A 26,627-nucleotide genomic window follows, 5' to 3' on the forward strand; every position below is an offset into this window, starting at 1 on the left:
AAAATTTGTGGTTCAAACCTCATGCCAGGACTTCAGCACATATAATGTAGGCTAATATTTCAGTGTTGTATTAAAGGAGTGCTGCATTATTGGAGATACAGTCTTTTGGATGAGACATTAGGTTGAGGCCCCATCTGCCTGTTCAGGTTCCTAGAAAATATCCCAAGGCAAGGAGTTCTTCCAGTGTCCTCCAGCAACACCAAAACTGATTAACTGGTAAAGCTTGAACAGATCTCTTACACAGATTTAACGAGGCCCCCAATAATGATGAAGAATGTGAAAAGATTGTTAGTGTTTCACCTTTTTAAGAGTTTCATTTGAAGCATTTTACCTTCATGCGTTGTTTGACTTTCTCACTGTAACTGTCATTCTAGGTGGCTGTCATATCTTCTGCTCCTCATTATTGACTTGATTATTTGTCTGGTGGCATTCCTTGGTCTGGCCAAGCAATCCAGGTGGCTTCTCACGATGTGAGTATCATATTAATTATTGGGTTATAGAATGCATAATCTGTTGTAGATCGATGCATATGAAGGAACGTAAAGTAAGTTTGGGTGAAAGGTAACTTTTTTTTTAAAAAAAGCTCTTTAGCTTCCAAACATGCTAACACTGATACTTTCTTGTCAGGGCCTTCATTTCAAAGATGGAGAAGCTACAGCTCCTCTTTTCATCTACCTGCAGTCTTGCACAGTTTTACAGGGTGCCTGTAGGACTGTGGTGGTGAACTCTCAATGACATCTCAACTTCAGCAGTTGAGACGACCCCAGACAGATATGTTGAAGCATCTCAAACAATCTTTTTAAGCTGAAATACTTTAGATGGATACATCTGCAAAAAATGTTGCTTAGCCACACACCCTAGCAAGGTGCTGGATTTGAGTGTATTTTTAACCCCCAAGAACGGGTGGGTTGGAGTCGGGTGGGAATTAAAATAGTTTATTTTTGGGTCACGACTGCAACCCGGCTCCACTCCCATTTTAAGGTGGGCGCATAAAAGTATAGGCTCCCTACTGGGAATGCAAAGTCAGAAAATTTTGCAGTTACGACCCATAAAACAACTATTTTTAACTTCCCACCCACCCCCAACCCACCCTTTCTTGGGGTTAAAATTACCCTAGTCTCTGCTGAATTAGCCAATCTTATTCATCGTGCCCTGGATTAAGTTAAATGCCAATTTCATGGGCATTTAACCCTGCACTACTTTTCACCAGGTATATCAAATTACTTTGTCATAATTGAAAACTAATTTAAGAAGTTTTATTTATGAAATGAATTATGGATACTGTTGGGGGAGATGGCTAATCAGGGGAAAGCAGCAAGAGCCAAGTTCGTGGCACCACGGGTGGCTCTGCTGCACAGGAGGGGAGGAAGAAGAGTGGTAGGTCTCGTGATAGGGGATTCAATTGTAAGGGGAGCAGATAGGTGTTTCTGCGGCCGCAAATGTGACTCCAGGATGGTATGTTGCCTCCCTGGTGCTAGGGTCAAGGATGTCATGGAGCGGCTGTAGGGCATTCTGGAGGGGGAGGGTGAACAGCCAGTAGCGGTGGTCCATATCGGTACCAACGACATAGGTTTTAAAAAAAAAGGGATGAGGTCCTGCAAGGTGAATTTAAGGAGTTAGGAGATAAATTAAAAAGCAGGACCTCAAAGGTAGTGATCTCAGGATTACTACCAGTGCCACATGCTAGTGAGTATAGAAACAAGATGAATGCGTGGCTGCAGGGATGGTGTAGGAGGGAGGGATTTAGATTCCTGGGACATTGGGACCGGTTCTGGAGAAGGTGGGACCTGTACAAGCGGGACCGGTTACAACCGAGCAGGACCGGGACCAATGTCCTTGCGGGGGTGTTTGCCAGTGCTGTTGAGGAAGGTTTAAACTAGAGTGGCAGGGGGATGGGAATCTGAGTGGGGAGTCAGAAGGGAGTTGAGAGCAGCAAGAGAGGGGAAGACCCAGGGGAAATTTAGAATACAAATAGTACAAACAGTTGTTCAAGAACAAGTGAAAGGGAAAAGCATAGAGCAGCAGAAAGAAAGTGTACTCTAGGCACTACAGATAAAGTGAAAACTAGAAGGTGTAAAGCGATTAACCCAGCATCAAAGCTGAAGGTCAGGCTAGGGTGTGTGGCCCAACTAAGAGTTCTATAAATAAATGCACGGAGTATAAAGAATAAATTAAATGAACTACAGGTTCAAATTCAAATTGGAGGGTATGACATAGCTGTAACTGAGACATGGCTGCAGGATGGTCAGGATTGGGAACTAAATATACCGGGTTATAAGGTCTACAGGAGAGACAGGGAAAATGGAAGAGTGGGAGGAGTAGCCTTAGTGATTGGAGATGAAATCACTTCAATGATAAAGGAGGATAAAACTAGGGGTAAGCAGCCAACAGAGACCTTATGGGTTGAATTGAGAAATAGGAAAGGATCTAAGACTATAGTGGGAGTTGTATATAGGACCCCTGGCAGCAGCTCTGAAGTGCTAGATTGTATAAATGCAGAGATTAGACAAGCGTGTAAGAAAGGCATAGTGGCCTTAATGGGGGACTTTAACCTTCACATAGATTGGGAAAAGCAGACCAGCAACTGTCAGAAAGGTAGTGAATTTCTTGAGTGTGTCTGGGATAGTTTTCTACAGCAGTATGTCCTGGAGGCAACAAGGGGGCAAGCCGTACTAGATTTAGTAATGAATAATGAACCAGATTTAGTTAACAGCTTAACTGTGCGTGAACATCTATCCAATAGCGATCATAACATGATCAAGTTCAATGTAGTGTTTGAAAGGGAAAAAAGTGAATCAGCTGCTAAGATTCTAGACATCGGTAAGGCTGACTTCAATGGGATGAGACAGAGACTGTCCACAGTAAACTGGGCAAATCTGTTAATGGGTAAAACGACTGATGATCAGTGGGAAACATTTAACGTGATACAGAATCGGTTTATACCCCTGAGGGGCAAGAACTCTACTTGCCAAAAAAAACAGCCATGGACAACTAAAGAGGTAAGGGACAGTATAAGACATAAGGAAAGGCAGAGATCCTGGCGAATGGGAAAGATACAAAGATCAACAAAGGGTCACAAAACAGATAGTAAGAGCTACAAAAAGAGAGTATGAAAAGAAACTTGCAAGGGATATCAAAACCAATACGAAGAACTTTTTATAGTTATATTAGGAAAAAGAGGGTGGTCAGGAGCAGTGTTGGCCCCTTAAAAACTGAAAGTGGGGATATTGTCGTTGACAATGGGGAAATGGCGGACATGTTGAACAATTACTTTGCATCAGTATTTACAGGAGAAAAAGAGGATAGCATGCCGGAAATCCCAAGAAAACTAATATTGAATCGGGGAAAGGGACTCGATAAAATTAATATAAGTAAAGCAACAGTAATGAAGAAAATAATAGCACTAAAGAGTGACAAATCCCCAGGACCAGATGGTTTCCATCCCAGGGCTTTAAAGGAAGTAGGTGAGCAGATTGCAGATGCCCTAACTATAATCTTTCAAAGTTCTCTAGATTCAGGAGCTGTCCCTCTAGATTGGAAAATTGCACATGTCACTCCGCTTTTTAAGAAAGGAGAGAGAGGGAAACCAGGGAATTATAGACCTGTTAGCCTAATATCTGTTGTGGGGAAAATGCTGGAGTCTATAATTAAGGATAGGGTGACTGAACACTTCGAGAATTTTCAGTTAATCAGAGAAAGCCAGCATGGATTTGTGAAAGGTAGATTGTACTTGACAAACCTGATTGAATTTTTTGAAGAGGTGACTAAAGTAGTGGACAGGGGAATGTCAATAGATGTTATTTATATGGACTTCCAGAAGGCATTTGATAAAGTCCCACATAAGAGACTGTTAGCTAAGATAGAAGCCCATGGAATCGTGGGAAAAGTACGGACTTGGTTAGGAAGTTGGCTGAGCGAAAGGCGACAGAGAGTAGGGATAATGGGTAGGTACTCACATTGGCAGGATGTGACGAGTAGAGTCCCACAGGGATCTGCCTTGGGGCCTCAATTATTCACAATATTTATTAACAACTTAGATGAAGGAATAGAAAGTCTCATAACTAAGTTTGCTGATGACACAAAGATTGGTGGCATTGTAAGCAGTGTAGATGAAAACATAAAATTACAAAGGGATGTAATTCCTTATAAAGTGAAGGGCAAGGCTGGTAGAAGTAGGGAACCTTGGATGACTCGGGAGATTGAGGCACTAGTCAAAAAGAAGAAGGAGGCATATGACATGCATAGGCAGCTGGGATCAAGTGGATCCCTTGAAGAGTATAGAGATTGCCGGAGTAGAGTTAAGAGAGAAATCAGGAGGGCAAAAAGGGGATATGAGATTGCTTTGGCAGATCAGGCAAAGGTGAATCCAAAGAGCTTCTACAAATACATAAAGGGCAAAAGGGTAACTAGGGAGAGAGTAGGTCCTCTTAAGGATCAACAAGGTCATCTATGTGCGGAACCACAAGAAATGGGTGAGATCCTGAATGAATATTTCACATCGGTATTTACGGTTGAGAAAGGCATGGATGTTAGGGAACTTGGGGAAATAAATAGTGATGTCTTGAGGAGTGTACATATTACAGAGAGGGAGGTGCTGGAAGTCTTAACGCGCATCAAGGTAGATAAATCTCCGGGACCTGATCAAATGTATCCCAGGACGTTATGGGAGGTTAGGGAGGAAATTGCGGGTCCCCTCGCAGAGATATTTGAATCATCCACCGCTACAGGTGAGGTGCCTGAAGATTGGAGGGTAGCAAATGTTGTGCCTTTGTTTAAGAAGGGCGGCAGGGAAAAGCCTGGGAACTACAGACCAGTGAGCCTGACATCTGTAGTGGGTAAGTTGTTAGAGGGTATTCTGAGGGACAGGATCTACGGGCATTTGGAGAGGCAGGGACTAATTAGGAACAGTCAGCATGGTTTTGTGAGAGGAAAATCATGTCTCACGAATTTGATTGAGTTTTTTGAAGGGGTAACCAAGAAGATAGATGAGGGCTGTGCAGTAGACGTGGTCTACATGGACTTCAGCAAAGCATTTGACAAGGTACCGCATGGTAGGTTGTTACATAAGGTTAAATCTCATGGGATCCAAGGTGAGGTAGCCAATTGGATACAAAATTGGCTTGACGACAGAAGACAGAGGGTGGTTGTAGAGGGTTGTTTTTCAAACTGGATGCCTGTGTCCAGCGGTGTGCCTCAGGGATCGGTGCTGGGTCCGCTGTTATTTGTTATTTATATTAATGATTTGGATGAGAATTTAGGAGGCATGGTTAGTAAGTTTGCAGATGACACCAAGATTGGTGGCATTGTGGACAGTGAAGAAGGTTATCTAGGATTGCAACGGGATCTTGATCAATTGGGCCAGTGGGCCGATGAATGGCAGATGGAGTTTAATTTAGATAAATGTGAGGTGATGCATTTTGGTAGATCGAATCGGGCCAGGACCTACTCCGTTAATGGTAGGGCGTTGGGGAGAGTTATAGAACAAAGAGATCTCGGAGTACAGATTCATAGCTCCTTGAAAGTGGAGTCACAGGTGGATAGGGTGGTGAAGAAAGCATTCGGCATGCTTGGTTTCATTGGTCAGAACATTGAATGCAGGAGTTGGGATGTCTTGTTGAAGTTGTACAGGGCATTGGTGAGGCCACACTTGGAGTACTGTGTACAGTTCTGGTCACCCTATTATAGAAAGGATATTATTAAACTAGAAAGAGTGCAGAAAAGATTTACTAGGATGCTACCGGGACTTGATGGTTTGACTTACAGGGAGAGGTTAGACAGACTGGGACTTTTTTCCCTGGAGAGTAGGAGGTTAAGGGGTGATCTTATCGAAGTCTATAAAATAATGAGGGGCATAGATAAGGTAGATAGTCAAAATATTTTCCCAAAGGTAGGGGAGTCTATAACGAGGGGATATAGATTTAAGGTGAGAGGGGAGAGATACAAAAGGGTCCAGAGGGGCAATTTTTTCACTCAAAGGGTGGTGAGTGTCTGGAACGAGCTGCCAGAGGCAGTAGTAGAGGCGGGAACAATTTTGTCTTTTAAAAAGCATTTGGACAGTTACATGGGTAAGATGGGTATAGAGGGATATGGGCCAAGTGCAGGCAATTGGGACTAGCTTAGTGGTATAAACTGGGCGACATGGACATGTTGGGCCGAAGGGCCTGTTTCCATGTTGTAACTTCTATGATTCTATGATTCTATGATTCTATGTTGATAGATTAGGTGAATGGGCAAAACTTGGCAAATGGAATTCATTGTAGGCAAATGTGAGGTCATCCACTTTGGATCAAAAAAGGATAGAACAGGGTACTTTCTAAATGGTAAAAAGTTTATAAACAGTGGATGTCCAAAGGGACTTCGGGGTTCAGTTACATAGATCATTGAAGTGTCATGAATAGGTACAGAAAATAATCAATAAGGCTAATGGAATGTTGGCCTTTATATCTAGAGGTCTAGAGTACAAGGGGGCAGAAGTTATGCTGCAGCTATACAAAACCCTGGTTAGACTGCACCTGGGGTACTGAGCGCAGTTCTGGGCACCGCACCTTCGGAAGGACATATTGGCCTTGGAGGGAGTGCAGCGTAGGTTTACCAGAATTATACCCGGACTTCAAGTGTTAAGTTACAAGGAGAGATTACACAAATTGGGATTGTATTCTCTAGAGTTTTGAAGGTTAAGGGGTGGTCTGATCGAAGTTTATAAGGTATTAAGGGGAACAGATAGGATGGATAGAGAGAAACTATTTCCGCTGGTTGGGGAATCTAGGAGTAGGGGGCACAGTCTTAAAAATTAGAGCCAGACCTTTCAGGAGCGAGATTAGAAAACATTTCTACACACAAAGGGTTGTAGAAGTTTGGAACTCTCTTCCGCAAACGGCAGTTGATACTAGCTCAATTGCTAAATTTAAATGTGAGATGGGTAGCTTTTTGGCAACCAAAGGAATTAAGGGATATGGGCCAAAGGCAGGTATATGGAGTTAGATCACAGATCAGCCATGATCTTATCAAATGGCGGAGCAGGCACGAGGGGCTGAATGGCCTACTCGTGTTCCTATGAAAGTGTGAAGAATGAAGACAATCCCTTTAATTGCTGTGGACCGAAACACTTTATTTTAGATGTCACGAGCTGGTAAGCTTTTCTTAATCTTGAAAAATAATATTTTTAAATGCGATCTGTTTTGGAATGAAATGCTATGACATAATTATAGCAAGTCAGTTTTGTATTTTACCTAATATTTGCTGTCATGAGAGATTACAAGAGAAATATAGTAGAAATACTAGAAATCGGGGTAAAATCATGGGGAGTGCACACCCAGTATGCACTTCCAAGGGGTAGGGCTCCATGCCAGGAGCACCATTTTGTGAAATTACCCTTTTAGTCTCCTTTACTGGCTCTACCAGTTATCATTAACTTTAGTGTTGTATGTAGAACAAAAATAGGGTGCTAAATTCTATATTGAAGTATTTATTTACTTTTTATATTGGCAGTGCTGGGTTTTATTTTGGCAATGGTATGACGCATGTTTTCCTGTAAATGTAACTTTTTTTCGAAAAGCCTTGTGCTATAAATTATGCCATGCAAGTAGGAAACTTGCTTTTATGCGGGACACTGACCCTAGCTAGAGTCGGCTTAGTATAAATTAAAAAAAAAGTTGATGGAAATCTGAAATAAAAATAGGAAGTGGTAGAAATATAAAGCTGGCCAGTCAGCATTAATAAATTGAAAAAAAATGCAGGTCATGATGTTTTGGGTGTGTCCCCTTCAAAAGAACTTCTTGTTTCAGAATCAGCTTAATTTTGCTTGGAGATCGTGCTAGATACAAGATGATCTTATTTCTTTGCCTTCATTGAAAAGGATAATGATGATTGTAGCTTAGATTACGACCCTCTGCCAGACAGAACTTTTTAGAGCTGTATTCAGCTTTAGTTCAGATTCTGGGAGATTTGTGTCAATGGCTGAGTTGGCTCCCTTTCTCATCCACCCTGTCATGAGACTGAAAAATTTGGTTGCAAATTACCTCATATTTGTCTAATTCAGAAATTAAGTTTTAATGCATTCAAAGGAGCCACTTAGAAAAGCAGTCTCTCTCTTTACACTATTTTCCAGCATAAGGGCTGTTGCTATACATTAGCTACACTTGCAGGCATCCACCCGGGCCAGTTCCCACTCAGTAATAGCTATTGGTTTTCTTGTCTTGACGTCTAACCAATTGCAGCTGCTATAAAATCTAATTGCCAGTGTTTTAGTTAATAACTAATATAACAGGAAAGATTTGGAGTGTGCTGCAGTATATGATCACAGTCAAGAATTTAAGTGTTCATTTTATTCTAGTTTACATTTGTAATATACAAGATTTTCTCATTTGAAAATAATGGAAATGCAAGAAAGTCAGCTGAAATTGTGGGCTGTGCTGAAACTATTTGTGTTGTGAATTGTTTTCTTGGCATCAACCCTGTATTCCTCTGCAGTTTGCTTGCCTGACAGACTTCTGCATCATGTTGGCTTTCAGGCTTCACATCCCTGCCTCTTAATACAAAGAAAAAGAATAACATAAAATCATTCAAATGCACTAATTAGCTTTGAAATGACTAAACTCTGTACTCATCGAGAGTTGGTCATGATTGCGTGCAGAGTGGAATTTCTCCTCTTGCCCCACGTCATCCTCTCACGTCCCTATCTTTAAAATTAGTTTTCCAAATCAGAAGTTTGAGGTTGAATGCAACCTTTGAAGATCATCCTTTACCACAAGATGACTCTTCAAATGAATAACTCCAGGACTTTTTGCAATTTAAAATCCCCTTCATTTTTGATTTTTTAAAAATAAATATAGTTTTGCATCAAAATTCATCAGTTGCAACACAACATAAAAATATGATGTTGACTAAATTGTTTTTCAGGCCATAAGCAAGGGGCAGTGCTAATAAGTCGCAAAAAAATTGTTAACTACTTTTGCTGTTTAAATTAAGGATCAAAGAAATCATTAGGAAAGGAAATTGAAGTTGGGTAGTTGTGTTCAGCAAAATCAGCATTAAATTAGAACTGTTGCAAAACAGCTCAACTGTTAAATGGTATCCCATTACTGTGTGTGCAAAGCATAGACATAGTAGGGGTGCAGTCATGTGTGAAGAGATTCAGATGGCTAATTTAGTGCCACCATTTTCATTTGGGAAGGAATACTTGATCATGACAGCAGCCTTATGCTTTTCAACACATTTTAAAACATTTTTTGTGCAAAGCTTTTGGAACACAAGTATATTACTTATTCATCTTTTTAGAAGAAAACTCAATTTGTTGGAAAGCATGATTTTTACCGTCCAATTTCTCTTGTTCTGCGTCACTGGACCATGCTCATTCTGCAGCCCTCTGGGCTAACACATTGCTGCTTCTGACAGGCCACTAAAGATGCTTTCACATTGCGATAATGCAGTCAATGGCAAATGCTCAGTTCTCTCACCGTCTACTTTGGAGATGTAAAGAACCTGACCTCCTTCTGATCCCTTTTTGAGGGTTCTTGTGAACTGTCATTGGACCCACTGCCTACTTCTGGTTTCCTGAATGTATGGAGCTGGTTTAGTACATCTTGCAGCCTGATATAAATGGTGTCATATTGTCACTAGCTTGAAATTTGCTAAATGCGAATACTAAGATGAAAACTGAGACCTGCAATATTATTATGCTGTGTCTGAGAGTGTGCGCAGAAAATGCATCTCCATGTTGCTAATCGGTGTCTTATGACGATGGATGCTTGGTGAAAAAATAAATGGAAGGAGGCAGTGCCACCAGGAGGTTGGTATTGTGCTGCTCTCTCCAAACAGGAGTTTATTGGAGCTCAGAGTAAAAGCTCCTCAAGTGCATGACAACAGCCCAGCTGGCTTTGCCTTTGAGTTTTTTCTACTTTTGCCATAGTGTTTAGAGCTTAGTGGCATAAAGAGGCGGGCAGTCGGGAACTGAGCCTCCATCCCCTGCTGCTGTGTTGCTGTGCCTTGGAACACAATTTCACTTGTTGTTGTTTGAATCATACAGGGTATCACCGAAACTCCCTGTTCATGGGAAAATTAAGATTTAAGGATGAAGATGGCTGAATTTTCTGTTCAGAAACAAAACTTTGGTCATCAAATTAAGCCTTTTACCTTCCATCCAAGGAAATCTTTATGAAGGATAATTGACCAATTTTGGACTCTTTATACTGCACCATAATATTTGCCCATTTTTATGCTTTAAACTATTTAATTGTAAATAAAGATATTATTCGGTAAACCTCTGGCCTGTGCTATTTGTCATTTTGAAGAGAGCTTGGAAGCATGGTTTGAGACTATGTAAAATTCAGTAATTTAGATTAATGGAAGTCAGATAATTTAGCCCCCTGTGTTCACAGCCAGGCTTTGTTTAGCATAAATAGCCAACCTGCTGAGCTTCAGTTCCATTTCAATTCAATCTAATGGACAGATGGGCTTTGTGTGGTGGGCAGGTATTTTGCAGTACCCACATACAGCCATCACATTGGGAAGTCACCGGAAGTCTGTTTCATCCAAAAGCCTGGCAGATGATCAAACGGCTTGAGAAATACGTACCAAAGAATTTACTTTGATTCGCATGTGTCCTGATTCAATCGTCGTTTTCTCAAGTATTTATACCTTGGATAACTTGCTGTGCCGTTTTGTTTCTGTGTATAATCTGATTTGTAAACAAATCTAAATAGTTTTAGCCTTACTCATTGGTTTGATGATTTACCACCTTTTGGCATATTGTAGTATTTACCCCTTTTTGGACATCCCACGTGGTCTTTGCTGCAATATATTGTGGCTAAGGGTAATTATTAGTCCTGTGACATGCTACGTCACTCATGGCATGCATAAGACAATAGATTTTAGTTTATAGGAGACCGTCTGTTTATGGAAACTACTTCTGTGCTGTCAGAAATAGGCAATAGTTTAAGGAGAAAACCCAAATGGTAACATGTGCCTCCAGCAGGTGTAGCTCTATAGTGATCAGGAAAAGGAGCCCTCATAGATTTTTTTTTTCCCCCCTGAAGCCAATTGCAATGTCCTTACTGCCAACTCTGCAGAGATCAGGGGCCCGATGTTACCAGGGCTGCGGGTTCTCGGCGGGGGGGCTATCCACGCGCCCGGCGAAATCAGTCAGCCACCCGCGCGATCGTAGCCCAATTGGATCCACTTACCTTGTCCTCCGGGTTCCCCACTGCTGATCTGCGTGTCGGGCGGGCTGCGCATGCGCAGTAAGATCTGTCAGCTGGAGGAGCTCTATTTAAAGGGGCAGTCCTCCACTGACAGATGCTGCAACAAATAGAAAAAATTACAGCATGGAGCAGCCCAGGGGGAAGGCTGCTCCCAGTTTAATGATGCCTCACTCCAGGTATCAATACATGGGGTGAGGAGGAGGGGGAGGACAGAGATCTTCCCCCCCCCCCCCGGCGGGCGGGAGGAAGCGGCCTGCCTCTGCCACCAGGAAGGCCTGGCTCGAGGTGGCAGAGGAGGTCACCTGCACCACCAACATATCGCCCACCTGCATACAATGCAGGAGGCACTCCAATAACCTCAGTAGGTCAGCCGAAGTGAGTACACTTACTCATTCCCCTGCATTCCATCTGCCACATCACCGCCCCCACCCCACATCTCCTTCTGCACTGCCAACACTACTCTGTCACATCACCCCTCACACCCACTCAAACCTCGTCCTCATCTTACCTGCACTTACTCCACCTCGCCAGTACTCATCCCACCACTACCACTCAACCCAATCCTCATACAATCTCATGGCTCTATCTCATACTCACCCTCTCGTGCATCTCTTTCACAGTCAGCCTCACTCAACCTGCCACTACCTGTGCTGCAGCCACAGGGCATGCATCACATATGTGCAGTAGGCAGCGTAAGGCAAACGTGTCGTGAGCATGAAGGGGATGCACAAGGGTGTTTGAGGGTTTGTCATGGTTGTTACTTATATTGAATTTCTGACCAACTCACATTACATATTGGCACCACTACTGCCATGTCTTCGCGAATCTTGTCTGGTTTGTGCAATAATGCCCTTTCCTGAGGATCACAATGAAGACCCACAACTGATGCCACCCATTGTGTCACTGCAGAGTGGGTGTAGGTGTATTTGCAGGGCTCTTTTGTGCAGACGGCTGAGAGACGTCGGCGATGTCCCCGGTTGCACCCTGGAAGGGTGCGGAGGAGAAGTTGTTGAGGGCAGTGGTGACTTTGACAGCGACAGGTAAGAAGATGGTGCTCGGGCCAGCCGGGAGCAGCTCGACATGAAGGAGGCTGCAGATGTCCACGACTACATGTCGAGTGACTCTGAGCCTCCGTGTGCACTGCTGCTCAGAGAGGTCCAGGAAGCTGAGCCTCGGTCTGTGGACCCTGTGGCAAGGGTAGTGCCCTCTGCGACGCATCTCTCTCTGCGGTAGCCCTCCCTCCCGCTGTACAGGTGGATATGTCACAGCACTCTGTTGTGGAGCTCCACGTGTCAGAGGTGGACAGCGTGGACGGCGAGGCTGGTGATGCTGTTCGCCTTCCGAGGAGGTCATGACTGCAGCTATGGCGGCCCCCATCTGGAAGATGTACATCTGAGGGAGTCCACAAGGTAGGTACATGTCTCCGGACCCTGGTGCAAGTTTGTGACTTTGATTGTCAGGAGGAGGGTGGTGGAGGCCAAACTTTGTCCCAAGTGACAGAGTGGCCTCCTGCAATGAGTGAGGGTCAACCGCCGCCCCCCCTGTCAAATGGACCTTTGCAGCTGCCACAGGCTGACAGCTGCAACAGGTCCATTTGAACTGGGAGTGTTTCCCCCAGTGTGGGAAACAGTCCCAGTTTGCTTTAAAATCCCACCCCTCCTCATAATCCCTTAATCAGGTCAGTTAAAGACCTGAACAAGCAAAGTAAATAGCGTCAAGTGGCATCCCGCTGGCTTTAATTGCCTGCGGGATTCCCACAAGCGGGGGCTGCGCGCTCACGCCGGCGCGTCAGTGGGGAACCCGGAAGTGCGCGGGCTCCGGTCCCGCTCCGGGATTTCCCGATTTTCGGGGCCCCCCCGCCAGGAACGCACCAGATAGCGGGTGCTAAAATGATGCCCCAGGAGATTGAACCTGCGATGTTCCTGCGCTGTATGAGGATAGGCTGCTCGCCTACAAACTCACTGAATCATCTGGGGAACACTCAGCAGATCACCTGTGGTATATTTTACCAAAATCATGTGCTCTGTGACATGTTGTTCAAAATTATACCATTGAACTGAAATAAATGGATAAGAGTATGGGGAGAGGGCATGAGAGCCAGCACAAGCATGAAGGGCTGAATGGCCATCGTCTGTTTTGTAACATTTGATTCTAAGGCTGAAGCCTGCTAATATAAAAATTTGTGCGGTATAAAATGTTTCTCTCTCAATTAATTACATCATCAAACATATGGAAATGGACCTCAATTAATTGTTAACATATCCTATAGCATCTAAGAGCGAAATCTAAAGCCAAATCCTTAGGAATGACATTGTTCTATTTGAAATTCATTACATTTATGTTTTTTTTCCAGAATGATTGTCAGTGGGGTCCTGACTCTAATCCTTAGCTGGGGGTCCCTGGGTCTGGATACTGCCGCAGCTGTGGTAAGTGAAAGGATGATCCTATTTATAATATTTTCTGCTGTATTTCTATTAAGTGAATAACTGACTCGTTGGAAAATTGTACTTCTAAAGCATCATCAATACATATAGAAACTAACAGTTTAAGTATTAGTGCATTGTGTGTTTTTTTGGTATCAAATCCTTTCTTGTCAGTTTTGATGCCACATGCTATGATGCAGGGTTTTAAGTTTGGGAGTCCTGTGGCAGAGGAAGGACTTGGATTTGTACAGCAATGTTATCTCATCCTCCGAGCATTAAAAAGCACTTCGAACTACCTTGAAAGTGCAGTCACTGTTATTATGTAGGCATTCGTAGCTGTCAATTTGTAGTGAGTAAGGTCCCAAAAACAATAAATGAGATGAAGGACAAGTTAATCTATTTTTGATGTTGATTTGTGGGAAGAATGTTGGCCAGGACACTGGGAGGACGTCCTCCTCCTCCTCCAGTAGTGCCATGGGATCTTTTATGTCCATCTGAACAGACAGGGTTGGTTTAACAGCTCATGCAAAAGATGTCACCTCCAACAATGCAGCGTTCCTACTGGAGGGAGGGGCAATTTTTAAAAAATTGTCTTCCTTTCTCTTTCTCACACGCACATTATGTGTGTGTGTGTGTGTGTGTGTGTGTATGTGTATGTATATGTATGTGTATATATATATATGTGTGTATGTATATGTGTGTGTGTATATGCAGAAGGTGCAGGCATATAACCGCCCCCCTCCCCACCCCTTTTCCAGGCCTTTGCTCTGGAACAGACCACCAGGAGTTGCACAAAAGCTGACCCTGGTTGCTTTCTAATTTTTGTCGTGAAGTGCCTGGTCATCTCTGCGCCTTCCTAATCATGTAACCATACTTCAGCAAGCTGTATGTGCAGAATCAGAGAACATTTATTCGCCACCTCATTCCCAGACCTCTGCAAATTGACTGTGAATCAGCAGTGAACTCAATATGCAGAAACTCTCACCATGGCACTGAAAGTGGCTGGTTATTTGTCTCTCTTTGTTGCTCTAATTATTGCTTTATAGATGAATTTGACAACTATTCGGACTGAATTGCATCTAGTAGATCGGCATTTCTTTCGCAGAATAAAACAGATGTGGAATTTGAATCTCAAAACAAAATGCACTTTAGACGAAAACCTAGTTCAGTCCCTTTTGGAGATGTTTTGTTCTAGTTTAAGCGCTTCTGCGGTGAAGGTTTTAAGTATGTAGAGATTTTAGTGCCTTATTAAGTGGGATGGGATGGATGGAAATGATACTTAATTGCTGAAATTGGCTGGCTAAACATGGGCCACAGATCAAGCCCAGGGCTGTCCTGGTCTTGCATGGTTCAGGCTGTTATGTTTTGTGGCAGAATTTTACTGCTCTAGGTTTCATCTGTTTAAAATAAACTAAAGAGCCAAGCCAGCAGTACGTTAGCAAAGGTGGCATCAATGTCCCCAGGCTGGAGAGGGGAAAAATTGACCAAGCTCCAGACTCCTGGTCGCTTTCCAGTAACCTCTGCTGGAATTTCATGCTTGTGCACTTAACAATGAGGATTTAATTTGACTGATGCTCTTTACAGTCGAACAACCTGCTGGCACCTGCTGCCTTGTCACAAATGGAGAACGACTGCTGGGGTGAAGTACTACTGTGCCTTTGGGACTGCACTCTGAGCGAGTCAGTGCCTGGAGGAGAGGAATGGAGAAAAGCAGCCTATGTTTGGGCACCATCGTCTATTGACTTGGCGGACTGGTACCCCATTCGGTACTCTGAGCTTTATTGGGATCTGTTTCAGGAATCGACAATATTGCAGATCCTGACTTGAGAGAGCAGCACTGCTGGGTGCAGGTATATAAAATATATATTTATAAATATATATTTTGCACAAACCCATTGGTGGATCAACTTTTTTTGGTTGGTCTTTTCAGAGGTGAGCATTTTTCATCATTAGTGCTCACCGTACTTATCTGTGGCTTTATACTAGGTGTGGGAGTGGAAGGGTAGCCCACCTTGGAGCAACTAACTGACCCAGGCTCTGAAAGTCTAAGTCTGAAGATGCGAGCAACCCTGCCCCTTATAGTCGGCAACCAATCAAGAGAATTTTGGACCCAGCCCCCAAGATATAGTTACGTCAGTGGCATCATTTTCCTCCATGCTCCAGGTTCAATAGCTTCCTCCCATCTGTCCACTTCCCTGGTTCCTGATACTGCTCGTGTCTGCTGCCTGAGTTGCCAACTGCTGTTGCCTGTAACTTGGCCAGTACCTAAGCCACTGTGCTGCTGCTTCTTGCTGCCCACAGTACGAAGATGAAGATGAAGAGGGAGAGCTAAATACAGAAAAGTAAGAAGGGAAAAAGAAAAGTAAAGGAGCATGGGAGAGAGACAGGGCAGGTGGAAGGAGAAGGGAAATTGAATTGAATGCAGAGACAGACAAAATTGAAGGCAGAGAGACAAACTGAGAAACTCTGTGGGTCTCACCTCTGCAGTGGAAACTTTATTCCTTATGATTTTTTTCTCAAAGTTTAGAAGAGCGAGTATCTGTGGTGTTGAAAGGCCACTGCCAACTACCAATTTTCTTGTAAATTTGCAGTCTATTTCTATCTGAATCGTGATGTATTCAAGTAGGACAGGATTTGCAATTTCAAATCAGGCAGAGATGCCAAGTTTCACTTCTATTTTGAAACTATTTGTAGCCTCTGACACCTGACAAATCAGCAGGGACTGTTTCAACAGCTTGACATGACACTGCAAGCCAAGATGGTGTATAACCAGCAGTATGCCTGAAATTACCTTCAGGATTCTCTAGTGATCTTATCGTTTATCTGCTAACTTTAAAAAATATTTTTCCAAATCTTGCATGTTATAATTTGCCAACAATCTCTCATTCAATAGCGAATGCAGTTACATGAAGAGTCCAGAGAAGCTGAGATTGTTCTCCTTAGAGCAGAGAAGGTTAAGGGGAGATTTGATAGAGGTGTTCAAAATCATGAAGGGTTTTGATAGTGTAAATAAGGAGAAACTGTTTCTAGTGGCAGAAGGGTCAGTAACCAGAGGACACAGATTTAAGGTAATTGGCAAAAGAGTCAGCGATGAGATGAGCAGATTTTTTTTTAGGCAGCGAGTTAGTATGATTTGGAATGCACTGCCTGAAAGTGTAATGGAAGTAGATTCAAGAATAATTTTCAAAAGGGAATTGGATAGATACTTGAAGGGGAGAAAATTGCATGGCTACAGGGAAAGAGCAGGGGAGTAGGACTAATTGAATAGCTCTGATAAAGAGCTGGCACAGGCATGATGGGCTAAATGGCAACCTCCTGTGCTTTACGATTCTATGATTCTAAGTTCTGCCTTTCAACAGCAATCACTAGTTTTCAGGATTTCTTTTTGCTGGTTATTGGAGTGTACCTTGAATCCTGTAGTCCCAAATGACATTCAGTATTACATTTAAGATAGAAAATTTGTAGAAGATTAAAGGGATAATTGAGATGCATTGTACATTACATATAGAAACAACATAAATACTACAAACGGGAAGAACAACCTAAATTCTGGCTAACAACAAAGAATTTTGCTCATTTATATTCACACATCACTTAATTAAGTGTACACATTTTTCCATTACATAAGTGGGCATTCAGCCTAATGCACAACATTGCAGACAGCAGATCTAATCCAAGATTCTATAGTGGTTGAAGCAGTGCTTGTTAAATTGTGGACTTATCCCAGATCCTTTTGTTAATAACAAGTGGTGGAGATCTTGTGCATTTCATTCATTAATGAGGAGCACTGAAAGAATATTTCAGTGGGTAGCAGGTGGCTAACAGGGACATGTTTAATTTGGTTAAAGACCTATTAGTCTTTCAACTATTTATTACGATCTGCTGTATTGGTACATAGAATGAAATTATTTCCTTTATTTGTTCCATCCCCCATCTACATCCCTGTCAGCTGGTAGTTCCTTGCTAAACCTGGTAAGCAGATTACTGCCAATCGCTGAAGTCAACTGATTGAAACCATGTTGTGTTTAGTCCAAATCTTCTGATTTGATTAACATTTTAGCTGTCCCCATCACTCTGTGGGCCCCCGACACCTTCTAACTGGATTATTATGTGATGGTATAATGGTTTCAAAATGCACAGCTGTAGCAGGCCTGTTCATTAAATGTTGGGTGAATCACTTTCCTTAAGTGCTTCATTAAGCTAGGTTTTTAAAATAATCCATTTTCTCTCCATCTTTACCTTCATTCCCTTTAGTGGTCTGTTCACATGAAGGCTGCTCAATCTGGTTTAATTTAAAAAGTTGATTTGGATCAACCTGATACTGATTGACACTTTGCAGCTTTTAGAAATGTGCATATTTTCTTCCACATATCTTACAAAGAAATTATTTTTGCAATCTGCAAAGAAGACCTTGCAAATGTTGTATGTAGATTGGTGTTGCTTCTGCTGAAATTCATAGACCAGATCCTTTCCATTCTTGCCTTTCCTTCCCTCATTGTTTCTTTCTCTCCCCTTCCTTTTCTTTCCGATCCCACCCTTCCTATCCCACTCCTCCTTGACATGTAGATTCCCATTATAAATGTTTGCATAAGCAGTTTCAATGTTAAAATTGTGACACAGTAATTAAGGTTTATGGACAGGAAGTGCATGCCATGCACAAGAATTTTAATATGTAGATATTTCCAGTGTGCTTTGAAAAAAAGTGTGGAAGAATAATGTTAAGTAACTTCAAAATATTAAATGAACATTTTCAGCTTTTACCTAAGCTACTGCTCTAGAGCAGGACTGGCTTCATAACACTTTTATACATAGAACCAAGGAAGGTCATGGAAAATATATTATAAATATTAAAAATGGAAAGAGAAATTGAAGTTTTTCAACCAAATTAGAACATGGACCCATGGTCTAGTTTAGGGGCTATCTAGTGAGACCTTTGTCAGCAATTCAGTGTTTAAAATTAGGTCTACAGATGTTTTTCCTCACTGATTCAAGCTGATTTTGTTGAAGGCTGAATGAGCAAAGTATAAGCTTTGAGGCCAAAAAAGGTATTTAATCTCCTGGCAATAAGTTCTGCATAAGTACACAAAGGAAAGAGCTAAACTCGACATGTTCATCCATTCTCATATTGCCAATATTCAGTCGTGTGCTGCCTTCCACAGACTTGCCCACCAGCTAAATCTTTTCAAAGACTTTTCCTGCAATGAATTTTAAACTTACCAGGCAAAAATAATGAAATTGTAAGTCATATTTTAATCCTCTGGAACTTCACATCAGTTTAACTGGTTTAGTTTTCCATGTCATTGACCTTTGCTTCCTATTTCCAAGCTGGTTTTCAATCCAGTTGGTTAATTTGTTAATTTCTTGAGTTTTAACCTCCTTCAAAATATGGCATATGGAACTTTATCAAGTGTCTTATGAAAATACAAATACATGACATTCTTAATAACCTGTGTTTTTCTGCTGTTCAGTTGTGTTATAGGTTTTTTAATTCTGGCTTCTTGAGCATCCCCCATTTCCTTCGTTGATGGCAGTGTCTTCAGCCGTCTAGGCCCTAAACTCTGGAATTTCCTCCCTCAACCTCTTCGCCTCTCCACCACTCTCCTCCTTTTAATATGCTGCTTAAAACCTACCGCTTTGACCAAGCGTTTGGTCACCTCTCCTAATGTCTCCTCCTTTGGCTTGGTGTCAATTTTTGTCTGATTACGCTCCTATGAAGCGCCTTGGGACTTTTTACTACGTTAAAGGTGCTATAGAAGTGCAAGTTGTTTTTGTTTCTGACCTAAATTGACTGATTAAAGCATTATGCTCTTTCATCATGTCGTCTTTTGCACTAAACCTTGGCATTGCTCGGTGCGTCAAGGCTACACTTGCCTTGACGCACACTCATTGCTCCAAACAGGATTTTGGGTCATCTGACCACCTCTGCCTTGGATAATTGGACCACAGGGGCATTGCTGAAATGGTGTCTTTCTGCAGTCCCTACTCTACTAGAAATCCCAAAGATATTTTGTACTGGTAATTGTTTTATTAGGATGCTGACTTTCACCAACAATGTGCATTTATAAATATTAGTGAAGTTGAACTAAGTATACCAAATATTAAATTGCTTAAAATTCTGTTGTTTGATCTTTCTGCCGTAATAGCTCATGAACAAATGAAACTAGTCAGTTAATTTTTGCAGGCAGGATTTGGTTAGACATAGATTCCACCAATATTGTTGATGATTACTTGTTGGTATGTCACTCACTCATGAAAATCCATGTTAAATAGGAAGATAAGTGATAAATAGATGATCACTGGACTTTGGTTTCAATTGTGAAAGGATGTGACATTCAAAATCCTATTATAGCTGCAAACCAGATCCTATTGATGTTTGTGAAACAAATGTGTGAGATGCCGATTAATCTAGACATGAATTTCATTTCATTCTCACTCTACTTTATCTTTAGTAGAATAATTCAACTAAGAGCATATTTAAACAGTAGCTTGCATGTCATGTCAGGATGAGAATTTTAAGTTTCTGATGGAGCAGGAACCACTGTAGGCCAGAAGAGATGGGGCTGATGGGCAAGCCAGACCTGGTGTAGGATAGGATACTCACAGCAGAATTTTGGTTGACCTGAAGTTTACAGAAGGTGGAGGATGGGAGGCTGGCCAGGGGAGCATTGGAGGAATCTAGTTTAGAGGTGACAAAGGTGCGGGTGATGGTTTCATTGGCAGATGGGCTGAGGTAGAGGTGGGGCAGAGGCGGACATTGTTACAGTGGTGGAAGTAGGCAGTCTTCCTGATGGAGAGTACGTTGGGTTGGACAATCAGTTCGGGGTTGAACAGGACATTGATGATCTGAGCAGTCTGGTTCAACGTGAGGGCAGCTAGGGAGAGTAATGGAATTGGTGACGAGGGTGTGGGGTTTGCAGTAGGGGCCAAAGACACTGGTTAAATTTGAGCTTTGGTGACCTGTTGAGATGGATGTAAAAGATTCCACCACACTATTCAGAAAAGAGCAGGAAATTCTCCCAGTACCCTGACCAGCATTGTTCCCTCAACCAGCACCACTAAGAACTGATTAACTGGTTATTCACCTCATTGCTGTTTGCAAGTTACTAATCTGCCTGATTTTTCACCTTGGTTATGAAAAAATGAAAACTGCTGAATTGCAAATACTTTTTAATAAAGGACTTGTAAGAGGAAATAACTGTAGTGTGGGCAGTATAGCTATAACTAAGGGTAGTACATGTAAAAGGTACTATAATTTGTTTTCAAGGTTGCAGATATTTCAAATTATGCATATGTTTGATCATGTTGGGACCAGCACTGTCTGGTCACTTTAGCCAGTGCATGGGCTTGTAGTTCTCACGCATTTGAAATTATTTTATTGTTGAAAAATCCTGTACTCATTCATACATTTGAACTCCATGAACAGAAATTCTGAATTTCATCAATGGCAACAATAAGTAAAGGTTTTATAGGTTAGTGCTACTCAGAAGAATGCTTAAAAATTAAACTGTCTCCTTTGCAAATTTAAATTCAGATACTACAATAAGTAATGCTTTCATCAAATTAACAGATGTTAAATATAATGGCCTGAAGTTTCCACCGTGGGCTCAACCCGGAATTTAGACCCGAAATTTCAGCCAACGTCGCCCCCATTTTGCTGACATCAAGTTATGCGGAAGTTCCAATCTCATTAGAATGTGCCCAAACTTAAAATTCGTGAAAAACAGCAAACAATTGGGACCCAAGAAAAATGCTGATCCAACACCATATATTTCTTCTTCAGCATGAAAATTGAAGTTTCAACTCATCATTCACGCACATCAGGCACAGCATGTTTAAGAACGTGTAACCGGTGAAGCATTTCAATTTTTGTTGTACTTGTGCCATAAAAATGCATTAAAAGAAATAGAAAATACAGAGTGGGTTTCAGTGAGAATAACTTTTTTTTAAAACTTCAAAAAATTTTAATAAAACTCCAAAAGAATTACTTTCTTTCCTGCTGTGCCTGAAAATCTGTGAAGAGACCCTCCGATCAAGCGCAATTGGAGGATACTTGATTTGAGAGTTGGGGGCGTGGCCAATTTTATGGGTGGCGATTCATTCGGAGGTTTTCATGGATGGACGTAAAATATCGGAGACTTGGGTTTATTGTAGTTCCGCGTGTAATGTACTTACGCATAAAATTCCGTGATTCGTTTGAGCCACATAATTGGTTTGTGCCCAGATTACGCGTGGCTCTGCGCACAAATGTGGAGGAAATTACCAAGCCAGTAAGTGTATTTGTACTGCAACAGGGAGAAGGTGCACAGTATCATTTGCGATCTTTGTTTTACTATCTAGTAAAGGGGCTAGAGTGGTTCAAAGCCTTCTCATAAAGCAGGAGTAAACTCACTTGTTGAAATTTATACTGCACTGCTTTTTGTGTGCCTCCCAGTAGCAGATTCAAAATCAATCTTGGCAGAAGCTTATGAGTAGTTTTATTGGAAAACAGATGGTATAGGAAAGAGGGCAGGGCAAAGACAAAGGGCTAAAAAAAAATCAAACATTCTTTTTATTGCTGATTCCTCTCAGCTTTTTGGCTCCTGTAAATTGTAAATGAAATGCACCAAAGACCATGATTGTGTCTACATATTTGATGCAGAAATCTTTGTATAAGTGTTGTGGTAAGCTATTAAACTATGGAAGCAAATTTGCTCCACATTTTAAAATCATCTGTCTTAGTTTTATATCACTCCATTATACTTGGGTTCTGTTTCTTCCTGTTCACTTTTTTTCCCTATCAATATGTATTGGAACTGTTTTTTGTCAACATTACATATTGTTTAATTGCATATGTTTCAGGCAATCAGTGATTTCTGTGTGGCTCCAGACAAATTCATCATGAACATGACACACAATAAAATTAGCTCAGGTAAACTTACACTTTTTTTAAAGGATTTTTTTTAAAAAACAATGTTTTCTTTCTCTTCTCCTTCCTTCCTCCCCCAAAGTTGGCAACTAACATAGGGATACAGTTCTATGGACCAGTGGCCTTCCAATACTTTGCTTGAGTGGCCAGTCTTTATATGTGAGCCTGGACTGTAAGAGACAGCATTTCATCTGTGGGCACTGTCAGAGCTGAGGCTGATTTCGCCATCAGCCAATATCCATACATGCACATAGAATAATAGAAATTTACAGCATAGAAGAGAGCCATTCGGCCCATCGTACCATTTCTCTGAAAGACCTATCCACTTAGTCCTATACCTGCTTCCTTTCCCAAAGCCTTTTATTTTTCTCTTTTTCAAATATTTATCCACTTCCTTTTTAAAAGCTATAATAGATTCTGCTTTTATCATTGCTTTTGCTAGGACATTCCATGTACTGACAATCTATATATAAAATATTCTTATTTCTCCTTTTGGCGATGATCTTAAATTTATGCCCTGTAGTTACTGACTCACTCAACAGTGAAAATATTTTTTTTCCAATTTACCTTATCCTAACCTCTCATAATTTTGATAACATCCTAACTTTTTCTGTTCTCGTAAAATGAGCCCCAGTTTCTCTTCAAAACTAAACCCTCTCACCACTGGTGTCATTTTAGTAACTCTTTTCCACAATCTCTCCATGGCCTTGACGTCTTTCCCAAAGTAAGGTGCCCAAAATTAGACAATATATTTTAATTGCGGCCTATCCATTGATTTGTGTAAGTTTAACACCCATTTGCTTTTGTACTCTATACCAATGTGTATAAAATTTAGGATTCTGTATGTTTTTTCAATAACTTTATCAACTTGTCCTCTCACTTTTAAAAATTTGTGTTTCTGAATACCTAAGTTTTTGTGCTCCTCTACTCCTTTTAAGGTTTTTGCTTTAAGTGTATATGTTTCTCCTTATTCTTTCTCCCAAAATGCATTCTCCACATCAAATTTCATCAGACATTTATCTGCTCAATGTATTAATCTGTATGTGTCCTCCTTGAAGTCACTTACAGTCCTCTTCATAGTAAATTTTGATCATGTGTCCCAAAACCCAAGTCCAGATCATCAATAGAATAATAGATTGAGAAGAGCAATGGTCCCAACACTGACCATAGAACCACAGAAAAGATACAGCACAGAAAGGGGCCATTCGGCCCATCGTGTCTGCGCCAGCTCGAAGAACAACCAGGTGCCCATTCTAATCCCACCTTCCAGCACCCGGTCCGTAGCCCTGCAGCTTACAGCACTTTAGGTGCAGGTCCAGGTACTTTTTAAAAAGAGCTGAGGGTCCCTGCCCCTACCACCAATTCAGGCAGCGAATTCCATACACCCACCACCCTCTGGGTAAAAAAGAGTTTTTCCTCATGTCCCCTCTAAATCCTTCCACTAATCAGTTTAAATCTATGTCCTCTAGTTCTTGAACTCTCCGCTAGGGGAAACAGGTACTTCCTGTCTACTCTATCTGGGCCCCTCATAATTTTGTACACCCCAATCAAGTCTCCCCATAGCCTCCACTGCTCCAAGGAAAACAACCCCAGCCTATCCAATCTCTCGTAGCTGCAATTTTGTATTCTATACCTCGGCTAATAACGGAGAGCATTCCGTATGACTTCTTCACAACCTTATCTACCTGTACTGCCACCTTCAGGGATCTGTGCACATGCACTCCAAGGTCTCTCACTTCCTTTACCCCTCTCAATATATTCCTGTTTACTGCGTATTCCCTTTTACTGTTTGCCCTCCCTAACTGCATACCTCACACTTCTCCGGGTTGAACTCCATTTGCCATCTGACTACTGGGGAAACCATTGTATACATCCCTCCAGTCCATTAAAAGAAAATCCATTGACCACATCTCTCTGTTTTGTGTCCATTAACCAGGAAGCGCCTTAATTTTCTGCCTCCTATTGGGTACTTTATTAAATGCCTTTGAAAATCCATTTTTGCAACATCTGCAGCATTTCCTTCATCAATAAACCCCTTTAATTCCTCAAAGAACCCTATTAAATTGTTATACAAAAAGTAAAAGAATAGCTGAAGAAAAGGTAGGGTCGATTAGAGATGGAAAAAAAAATCTTGTGACAGATCAAGGAATAGTGAAGATTATGAATCCATGTTGGCTGTCCTTAATTAACCCATGTCTTTCCCGTATTATGGTCTCTGGAAGCTTGCCTACTGCTGATAGGCTGACTGGTTTATAGTTACCTGGTTTATCCCTTTGACCCTCTTTGAACAAGTGATATATTGGCAACTCTCCAGTCTTCTCGCACAACTTCCTTATCTAAAGATGTTTGAAAGATTGTGGTCAGGACCTCAACTATTTCCTCTTTGACTTCCCTAAGCATTTTAAAGGCCAATTGCCTTTTCCACTCTGCTACCAATTTTTTCAGTACTACTTCCTTCTCAATAATTATCCTTTCTAAATTCTTCACTTTCTCCTCTTGTAGCTTTTTTTTCCCACTATTATATTCTTCTGTGAAAATCAAGGCAAAGTGCTTATTTAGTATTTCTGCCATTCCTTTGTCCTTCCTAAGAAGATTTCTTATTTCCTCTCATCAGTGCTACACTTTATTCTTGTAACATTTATGTGTAAAATCCTTTACTAGTTCCCTTTGTTACTTGGCAGTCTTTCTTCATACCCCCCTTAGTCTTTCTAATCTCCTGTTTTGATTCCCCTCTATATTTTTTATATTCAGCTTGATTTTCTTCATTATTATTACCCCTAGATTTGTCACAAGCCTTGGTCACTCACCATTTGACAACTGGATCTCAGTAATGAGAACCCTGGCTGTATGTTTCCTTTTGTCTTATTAATTGTGGCACCTTTACTGCTATCCAACTGATATTAGCTCAGAGCACAGCCCATGATTCAGTACCACACACCAAACAAATTTACTTTTAGGAATGTTGGGGAGCTGCAATTTTAATGGAGCTTCTGCAAAGCTTCAGGTATTATTTATATATAATGAAACCTTGCGTCCACCTTGTTTCCGTCACAATTTAAATGAACCGCACTTGCACCTGATCATCTTAAATGTAATATATTCATTAAAAACTACAACTGAATAACAGTGAGTCTCTTTTTTGCCAAAAAAAAAGAAATCCAACAAATTTCTGCTTCAGCAGAAATTATTGATTTCATCTACCTCGTATCAAAAAACTGACTACAAAGCAGCTAACATTTCTGTAAGATGTACACACATTCACAGCTTCATCACATAATAAAAATTGTATTGCAGCTGGGCTATAAGAGCTCTACTGATTGACGTTTGTTTACTTCTATTACAGATGTGGTACATTACTACCTGTATTGCAGCCACAGTGTGATTAACCCATTCCAACAGGTATGCAATATGTTATATTGGTATATTATTTAGGAAGCAGGTGGATTGAACATTTTTTTAAATGGCCATAAGATAGAGTGTGAAATTAAGTGGTAGAGTTCTCGATTCCATCCAAACAATTGCAGACTGAGTTCTTAATTTTATGCGTTTTTATATTTGAAAAAGAAAAATGGTAGGGGGGAATGGGACTAAGTAGATAGGTCTTTCAGGGAGATGGCATAGGTGTGATCGACTGAATGGCCTCCTTCCATGTTGTAAAATTCTGTAATGCCAATTTCATTTGCAGTAGATTTGAATTGGTGAGGTAAAGGACTGCTTTCCAGTCTTCATCATTAATCAAATTGAAGCTTGATTTGTTTTTGCAAGGGAGGACATTTTTTTAAATTATTGAATAGATCATTCACATGGAAAATGAAAGCAGAAAGTGATCGATTTTTGAATTTTCACTGCAATGTAATGTTTGAATCAGACTACACTGTTTCTTTCCCCTTCCATAGACACTCTCAATTTTCCAGCGATCACTGACTACCATGCAGATGCAGATCCAAGGGATGATGCATATTGCCGTACCAATATTCCCAATGGCAATGGTAGGAGATAAAATTTCTGGTTGTAAATTCTTCAGTTCATTTCTCAATCTCGTTGTTGTGAATGTTTCCTTGAATCTGTTGTCATCTCCCATATCAATGCCCATATTTAGCA

The 26,627-nt window shown here is 41.3% G+C and overlaps 1 protein-coding gene across 1 annotated transcript in view; it reads left to right on the forward strand.

The window, feature by feature from the left end:
• Nucleotides 1–26,627, forward strand: part of ttyh2 (tweety family member 2) — a 122,484-nt gene that overhangs the window by 74,327 nt on the left and 21,530 nt on the right. Inside the window, exons 5-9 of the mRNA XM_068004143.1 lie at nt 375–470; nt 13,552–13,624; nt 22,460–22,529; nt 25,870–25,925; nt 26,423–26,515. Coding sequence (XP_067860244.1) covers nt 375–470; nt 13,552–13,624; nt 22,460–22,529; nt 25,870–25,925; nt 26,423–26,515 — 388 coding nt within the window. The remainder of the gene's footprint in view (nt 1–374; nt 471–13,551; nt 13,625–22,459; nt 22,530–25,869; nt 25,926–26,422; nt 26,516–26,627) is intronic.

This window comes from Heptranchias perlo, chromosome 23 (assembly GCF_035084215.1).
Source record: "Heptranchias perlo isolate sHepPer1 chromosome 23, sHepPer1.hap1, whole genome shotgun sequence".
NCBI classification, from domain to species: Eukaryota; Metazoa; Chordata; class Chondrichthyes; order Hexanchiformes; family Hexanchidae; genus Heptranchias; species Heptranchias perlo.